General features: G+C 47.1%; 1 protein-coding gene across 6 annotated transcripts in view; it reads right to left on the bottom strand.

The window, feature by feature from the left end:
- LOC108691320 (broad-complex core protein-like) overlaps positions 1–8952 on the bottom strand; it is a 45666-nt gene that overhangs the window by 20751 nt on the left and 15963 nt on the right. For 2 of the 6 annotated variants that reach the window (XM_018199005.1, XM_018199000.1), the window contains exons 1-4: positions 7087–7750; positions 6073–6326; positions 963–1164; positions 328–519 (exon numbers count right to left, since the gene is read on the bottom strand). In XM_018199005.1, coding sequence (XP_018054494.1) covers positions 328–519; positions 963–1148 — 378 coding nt within the window. In that variant the 5' untranslated portion in view covers positions 1149–1164; positions 6073–6326; positions 7087–7750. Of the gene's footprint in view, positions 1–327; positions 520–962; positions 1165–2048; positions 2109–3615; positions 3628–6072; positions 6327–7086; positions 7751–8952 lie in introns of those variants that run through there. The other 4 variants (XM_018199001.1, XM_018199003.1, XM_018199004.1 and 1 more) reach the window with 4 other exon arrangements.

The following is an 8952-nucleotide window of genomic DNA, read 5'->3' as shown; positions in this document are numbered from 1 at the left end:
CACACACACACACACACACACACACACACACACACACACACACACACACACATACACGCACGTTAAACTACGCGTTTACATGCATTTTTAACAAACCGTACATAATTACGGTGTTCGATTTCAAATGTGCTACAGACACGGTCAAGAAAATTGGAACGAAGATAGAATCTTACGCCAGCTGTTGCATCTCCATTGTCACTCGTAAACACAGCGAGCACAACGTTCTCACGTGCCTGCAGCATCAAAGTCCGAAACTCACCGGAATTACTCCGCTTTCAGTCCCCCCCTCCCTTCCCCCCATAATTGCGTTCGAAAAAAAAAACGTACCTCATCTCTGTCGGTTTGGTCGGTCTGTTGCGTGAGGCCCGATACCCTGAGGACCTCCGCCGTCTTCAGAAAACTACTGAGAGAACGTTGATGCACGTTCACCTCGCCATGATATATAAACTCCACTAAGGCATGCAAGTCGCTGAACGCTACATCCTGGAGCACTATCACTGGGTGTTTGCACGGTGTGCTCTGAAACGGGGGAACGTTCATTGCGCATAATCATTAGGCGATGACGAATGATTTCTTTCTAATATCCATTTCTATTGTAGATTATCTTTGATCTCGATTTAGCTCAGTCTTTATCTTTTTTCAGTTATAAGAATTAGGAAAAGGTAAAGAGTAAATGAAATCTAGATTAAAATTAATCTATATATTGGCAGAGAAATGGCTATAAAGTTGGATCGTTCTACTTTTCGATAAATCTTTAGCTCACTGTCTTACTCTTTTATTCTTTTGTTTATCCAATAAGTAAATTTACCACATAGTTTAACTAAAGATAGAACCGACCTTAAGAGACTTTTAAATTGATTCTATTTACTTGCAAGCGAATCCGCTCCGAAATTCACGTGAATCGTGAACCGGAAGATCTTCGCTACCATCCAAGACAGGAATAAGGAAGGGACGAGTCTTACCTTGAGCAATTCTCTGAAGTACGGACTACAGGCGGAGAGAACGACGCGATGCGCTTTCAGGCTCTTGCCGTCGCAGGCCAGCGTCACGTCCACAAAGTCCTCATCGTCCCGCAGATTTTCAAACGCCGAGGTTATGCTGCTCTGGTAATTGTTCCATCGCAGACAAAAATGTTGTGTATCTACCATCGTTGTGTCTATTCACCTGCAATTAAAAGTAAGGCCTTGCTGCCACCGATTGGACGACACAACTGTCACTTAAAATCTAAACGCGATGCCCGATCGGCTGCGCCGCTTAAACTAACTTTTGATGGATGTGAGCGCGCGCGCGCGCGCTCACATAATTAAGATTTTCGACTACAAGCCGTTCCTAGGGCACGACTCGTGCCGATAAGCTTGCAAACTGATAATTTTAGATAAGTCCAATTTCGACATTCGAAAACACAATTGCAACGTGTACACATTCGATACTGATAGCAAATCGCAATTGCATGTGTACGACGATATTCCTGATAAACCCCGGAGATTGACTATAAGAAGAAAACGTTGAAAAAGAAAAAAAAAATAACACACAACGATTAGATGCATGAGAATTTAGGTTTATATTTGCGTCATATATATTAATTAATTTAACTACTATCTACTCTCAATTTGCGTCACTTGTTACAAGAATGACAAAATTTGATATTCACAAATTTTCTGCAGCGTAGAGAAAAATTAAATCATCGTCGACAAAAAGTATTCTCTAATCAGCAATTGATTCGCCACAAATAAATTTACATAGAGCTTAAAGTTTTCTAAGACTCGAGTCGATTTTAAAAATAAAAGAGCAGAGATGTGTGTGTGTAAGAGATGTGTGTGTAAGAGATGTACGTAGAAACGTAAATATAAAATATCCATTACATCGAGATATAAACGATGAGATGTTTACACGTTCCTTTACTCCACAAAATGTCCGCATAATAATCCGAACATAATAATCCGAAAACTTTCTTCGCGAAAGACGCGTTTATTAATCAGTCATGCGTAGCGACACAATAAATTGGATTCTATCGAAGAAATAGAGAAATGGCGTATAGATAAACTTACCGCGGCGCGAGGAGAGACATGCGTTTTGTTTGCCCAATTGCGTAGAAAGAGGAGGTGAGGGACGGTGTGATTGCGAGAATAAAACCTAAGAAGAAGCACCGTATGCAATTCGCCGCTTCGCCATACGGGAAAATTAGGTCGTCAAGCTGGAGCCAATTCAGCACGTTGATTAAATAATTCTCCGCTACTTATAAAAGCGGGAGCACTAAATGTGCGCTGATAGTGTTATCTTAGCGTAATGATAAAAAAAAAAGGAACGATCTTAAAACAAATTTACAGAGCTTGTTTCTCGCGCGAGTGTGCCAGCGTGTTGAGAAAAAATGCCGAGGGACATTTAACGAGTTTCCATGGAAAAAGACGTTTGTTTTGAACGTTTTTCTACGCACGAAGGTTTATTAACGAAATTGGAACCGATAGCTATCGCCGCCGGTACATTTGATCGTTTTAACAAATAACAAAATCTGCATAACAGATTTGCAAATCCATTTACACCATCAAATACCGTACGTGTGTGTCGGAACTCTATTATAAAATTCTGAATTTCAATCGTTTCCGATTTCGCATTTTTCCCATTACATGATAAAAGGAGGCAAGTGAAATGCGAGATGATGCTGCGCAAAGAAAAGTGACTCGACAAGTGAGAAACGTTTGTATCTCCTTCCCTTTAAATCGCATACCGATGTAGAAACTGCTCACTTTGAGTTTCTATATATCTAGGGTCGCGCTATCTCATTCTGCTAAATTTATGTGTGACGAATCCGCGAGATAACTTCGCCAGCGTATATTGTTTGATAACAGACAAAAAAAGGTCGTCTCGCATGATTCGACTGGTAAAGTAAAAAAAAAAAAAAAATAAGTAAAAAGTAACAATTTTCGGACTATCGGCCACTTTCGCGCGCTCTGTTGCCGACGGTATCGCCGTTACTATTTGTACAATTTCGCGCGCAACACAGTCGGTCCACGAGATGACCGCGCGGGTAAAAGAGATTACGCGAGCGGGGAATCTGAGTTTTGAAAATTAGCATGTGTCACACGTTATGTATACCACACTCCCGACGAAACGCCAGTCGACTGAGAAAGAGATACACACGCACATACACACACATACACACACACACACGCGCGATCGATGAATCGAGATCCCTCCCAATACAATACCTTCACTAACACACATACACGACTACAAGTTGTACTCTCGTACGATGTGTATAGTTTCTAAGGCACGCTCGGCCGGCAACGAGAATCACAGTTTGCCAAGTGCGAACGCGTTATCGCGAGGTAACACCTATCAGCCGTCATGCCGCGTAAGCTAATGACCGAAACAATGAACCGAACACGACGACGATGGGGCGACGCTGCGTGCGTGCGTGCGTGCGTGCGTGCGTGCGTGCGTGCGTGCGTGCGTGCGTGCGTGCGTGCGTGCGTGCGTGCGTGCGTGAATGAGTGAGTGAGTGAGTGAGTGAGTGCGGGTAGCCGGCGGGCTTTTGCGTGTGTTTATCTCCGCAAAAGGAGAAGTGAAGCATAACACTAGACACACGCGAGAAAAAAATCGTTCACGCATTCGCACAGTGGTTTCTCTCGTGTCGAGACTCAGGTTCCATCCGAAAAATCGCGATCGATCCGAACGATCCCACCGTGACACCCGCGTGATCGACACGTACAGTTAAAATAGGATAAAGAGAGGAATTCTCGGCCGTGAATCCATTGTGCCGCGAAAAAAAAAAGCGAAGCGAACGTTTTGCGCGAGCGAGCGAACGAGGGTGCGAGGATATCAGTAAATACACTTTCAAATAAATACTAAACGATTTTGTCGTTCCTTCCTTCCTGCGCGTGGATCATCCTCCTACCCCTCCGCTCCCTCTCATCGCGCGCACCAACCACCACCACCGCCCCCACGCTACCGCCGCCGCCCGAACTGTCGGCCACACCGAAAGTGATCGCGATCGAACGAGGACGGCGCAGTGCGCGCGCGAGACGAAGAGAGAGAGATAGGCGGAGACAGAGGCGGGACGGAGAGAACGAGAAAGATGATCGAGCGCGCCACGACCCGCGACTTTCGCGTTTGCCGCGCGCGCGAAATCCGTGTTTCATCCGCGTATAAATCCGGATGTCCGGATCGTCGCGCGCGTTTCAGCACGGTTACACGGTGCGATGTAATAATAATAAGATAAGGAAAGATCGTGCGATTAAAGGGAAAGACGACCGGAGAATCACCGGTACAGCACGGCGGTAGTGACGACGACGACAACGACGAGGACGAGACGAGGACGGCGGTGGCGGTGGCGGCGACGACGACACGCGCGGAATCTTCTGCACCTTGACTGAGGGCGCCGCGAGCGAGCAGTCACCGCAGCAAGCTCCTTCCCCGTCGCATTCCGTGTGCGAGCGAACCAACCAACCCCTAAAACGTCACGTCACGACTGTGCGACTCCGTCGCGGAGAAGGCGCCGCGCCTCCCCCCCGCACCCTTCATGTCGGGGCCGGTACGTCGCGAGGCCGCACGAAAACGTACGAAAAGCCGGCGATCGTCGCCGTTATACGAGAACGGGCGCGTGCTCTTCTCCGTGAGAGGGAGGAAGCCGAGACGGAAGAAGGAACAAGTCGCGAGAGGGAGGGAAAACGCGCCGGGGCGCGGAGAAAATACTTCTCCGAGGATATGGAAAAAGGATAAGTGCGAAAAAGGAAGAGGGAGAGGGAGAACGAAAGAGACGATTGAATGACACGCGAACTGAGAGGAAGATGGACGCAAGATTTGACGTGGAAGGCGAAAGGGGAAGGAGACTTTTTTTCATACTTGAGGGTACATCTCTAATCGATAATGTACGTTTAGAAGACGAGTAGTCTCGCAGCCGCGAGAGAGACCGAAAAGGAAAGGAAATGAAGAATGAGAAATAGCGCGACGTGTGTAACCAATGATGACAGGTTTTCGGATTTCGCGAGCTACGACGCCGCGTGTGCGATAAGATGAAGATGTGCTAAACGCGACACACAAAATGCGACAGAAACGCATGGCTGATTGAAGACGGAAAGAAAGAGGAGACAAACACGAGGCACCGTAATCCATTCCTTATGTTCATCTATAATCAATCGAAAAGGTCTGGCGGCTAATGATATGTACACAAATGCAGATTAAAATACCAAGAATTGAAATCGGTACACATCGTTTCGGCTAGTTTTATTTACGTAAGAAAATCGAGTCCCATTATGTCGAATTTTTTATCGTCATGAGTAAACGGCAGAACATTCTCGCAAATTTTTAGCATTGAAATCCAAATTTACACGAAATTATACGTTGTTTTGCAAATCTTGTAAAGTACAATAAAACATTGAAAAGAAATAATTATTTGATGAAGATGTAATGATAATGGAATAGTTACTTTGTGACGAAAAAGGATCGGAATCAAAGCCATCGATTAAAGATTATACGTTAATCGTTAATATGTTAAATTTTAAGATTAATTCAAAAACAATTATTCCAGTTTCAAGAATTCAAACTGGAATAATGGATTCGATTTGCTATAAATAAAAAAATATATATCTTTGCCATATATCTACTGACACGAATAAATGTAAAAAAAAAAAAAAAACATTTTTCGTCTTAAAAATACATTGATTTTCAATTCTAAAGTACATTCGAGAATATAATTTTCAAGTAGTAGCTCTTGGATCGCTTCAATCATTTTTATACGGACAATTTTTATGCGACTTTCGAATTAAAGATTTACCAGGAAAAAATTTCCTTGGATGTCCAATTAGTGCGAGAAAAGAAGAAGAAATGGATTGTCACAATTCTTCAAAGCGATAATAAGTAACCGAATAAAAATAATGCATGAGGTATATATATGAAAAATCGCGGAGCGATGGAACGTAATTGGACAGAGGTGCGATCCAAAAAATCTGAATGAGGCCGATTACCTCCAATTTCTATAATGTGTAGAGTTGTCGTTAGCGTAAACTGCTGTTATGCGAATGCGGCTCTAACGAGGCGAGGTTTATTCTAGAGCGATGGTCCCGAGTTAATTACCTTGTGGGGGATCTGTCAGAGAGTCGCTCTCACGTGCGTCGCCTTCCCGGTGTCGTCGATTTCAAACCACCATCCTCCAACTTCTGGTTCCGTCTGCGGTCTGACGGTCTTCCGGTCTTCCCTTTTCCTCCACACCGGCTGTCACTGTGTAGCACGCGGGTCGCAGTTAAATATCATCATATCGTTTCACCGACGACGCGCGATACCAATTGACTGAATCCCGGCTGTGCCCTCGTTATCGCCGCGCCGTTTGTCTGAAAACCATCCGTTTTTTTTTTTCTCTACGTGTTCTGCAAGGATCTTACGTATGGGAGGGAGAGAAAGAAAGAGAGAGAGAGAGAGAGAGAGAGAGAGAGAGAGAAAAAGAGAAAAAGAGAAACAAAGTAGCGCGCGTCCAAACCGATTTACCCCCTCATTACTGGCGGTGATGCACACCGTGCACATGTGCGTACGCATGCATTTCCACCCTCCCTCTCGTTTAGTCGCGCGCGTGATGCACTCAACGTGCGCGCAGACATACTCTCTCTTTCTCTCAGCCAAAGCACACACACACACACGCGCGCGCGCGCGCGCGCATACGCACAAATTGTGCACGTTACCACGAGCTGCACATACCGCGATTGTCGAAAAACTTCATCCGACACTCACTCACTCACTCACTCACTCACTCACTCACTCACTCACTCACTCACTCTCTCTCTCTCTCTCTCTCTCTCTCTCTCTCTCTCTCTCTCGGCGCGAGGAGCGTAAACTGTGTAAAGCGAGAACCAAAAATCGCCGCACTGACGAAAAGGAACACGCGCGAGACTGAAATGATCGAAAGCGAGACAGACGTCTGCGAGCGCGGCGACGAAGGATTCTTTCTCACTCTCCCTCTCATTCTCTCTCTTTCTCTGTCTCTTCCGACCGCCGGCCTCGTTTCGACCGCGAAATACGAAATGTCCGACCGCGAAACGATAACGATCGAGACAGCACGAGTGAACGTATCCGGACTGGGATAAACGTGTTACCTACCACGTGTGCCAGACCAACTTGGCGAAGGAAGGAGTGCACGTTCCGTCCTTACACCCCGCGATCGAAACAGCGATCCTCGGTGCAAGTTCGAGGTCGGATGGACGAGGACACGATAGACATAATCACTGTCGCGACATTGCACGCGCCGAGGAACAACTGCCGATTCGCGACGGCAGTGACCGGCTTGAGAGTTGAAAAGCGTGGCGGCGAATTGAAAAACGTTAAAAAGGGAGGAAAGGAAAGAAAAAAAAAGAGAGAAAGAGAGGGAGAGAGTGAGAGGGAGAGTGAGAAAAGAGAAGGAAAGAATGAGAGAGGGGAAACAGAGGGAACGAGGAGGAGCCGGAAGAAAAAAAGGAGAGACGTGCGTAACGTAAACCGGCGCGTTACAGTGACACCACGAGCCGACGAAGCACCAAGTACGGGCTGCTGTTCCCGAGCCTGGTTAGGACTAGCATGCGGGGGGAAGGCTCCCGCTTTGCCCGCCGTTATTCTTTATCGGAGCATGAGACATCTGTCGTAATAAGTGCGGACTAAAAAATAGTGCGTACGCAGAGAGAGAGAACGTGAGAGTTGAAGGCGCGCGAGAACGAGAGAACCGGCCACGGGCGCCATGGTGGGAGAGGTTGATGCTTGCGGCCGCGGCGGCTGTTTCTCTCCCCGTGTACCCCGCAATCTTGGTCTCTTCCCTCTGCCACACTCTCTTTCTCTCTCTCCTCCCTCCCTCCCTCCCTCCCTCTATTTCTCTCTCTTTCCCTCCGCCGGCGCACTCTACCCCGCCGTAATCAGTTCATGAGACGAAAATGCGCGTAGCCGCCGCAAGCCGAGTCCGGCCGCGAGAGCTGTAAAAATGTTGGATGCGCTCGAAGAGCCTAAGAGAGCGAGAGAGAGAAAGAGAGAGAGAGAGAGAGAGAGAAAGATTACGTACGTTCACTGTCGTAAGATCCTACGCATCTTTTCCGAACGCTCGAAAAAGAAATGAAAAAGTCTTTCTTTTATTTTATGAAGATTTTCATTTGATTTATTAAGATTTAATTTTGCGTCAGTCCCGAACGTCGACGTTCATTCGTTCATTCGTTCGGACGTTTTTTCCCGGGACCTTTCAAATTCCGTGCACGTTTCAAAGATCAATCCTCGGTTTTGATTTACGAGCCGGTAAAAAGGGAAAGAGATGGACGAGATTCGCGCCTTGAATGTTATCTCGAAACATGTAGTGTATCGCGCGAAAGGATCCAGACAATTTTTCGATTCAGGGATACGAGTGCTCCGAAACAAGAGGAACGAAAGCGTAAAATGGTTCCTACATGTTTCGACTGAGATCGATAAACGGGATCCGCTCTGCCGTTTCCCCGATAATTATGTACCCCCTCATTCGTTAACATTAACGAAGCAAAAACGCGTTGACTCGCTCGCGGATGCGCGCCGCGCGATTCGCGAGTATACGAGTATATACGTATATCCTTGCCGGCGCGGCACGCGCTTGCCGTCCTGCTCCTGCTAAACTCGACAGTAGCACCCAGAGCTATTACCCCCCTTTCTCTTTTTCTCTCTTTCTGCCGCGCGCGAGCCGTGCACCACCGTAGGCGACCCCACTCGATTCGCCCCTCAAAAAATCATTACGCCCTTCCACGGGCTGCGCATGAACGCGGTTTTAATTCGCTACTAGAAAAGTAAAATGTAAACGGTGGTGGGCTCGAGGGCCCCGTCAAGGGGCGGGTGGTGGTGGTTGGTGGCGGGTGGCGGGTGACGGGAGGATGAGAAAAAGGCGGATAGAGAGCGAGAGAGTCGCGGGGGCGAGCGGAAACGGGAGCGGGAGCGGCATCGGCACATGGACTGGAGGAGGAGGAGGAGGAGGAGGAGGAGGAGGAG

Source organism: Atta colombica, unplaced genomic scaffold (assembly GCF_001594045.1).
Source record: "Atta colombica isolate Treedump-2 unplaced genomic scaffold, Acol1.0 scaffold45, whole genome shotgun sequence".
Lineage (NCBI taxonomy): Eukaryota > Metazoa > Arthropoda > Insecta > Hymenoptera > Formicidae > Atta > Atta colombica.
The sequence above is the reverse complement of the archived record's forward strand: the minus strand, read 5'-3'. Positions and strand labels throughout refer to the sequence as shown.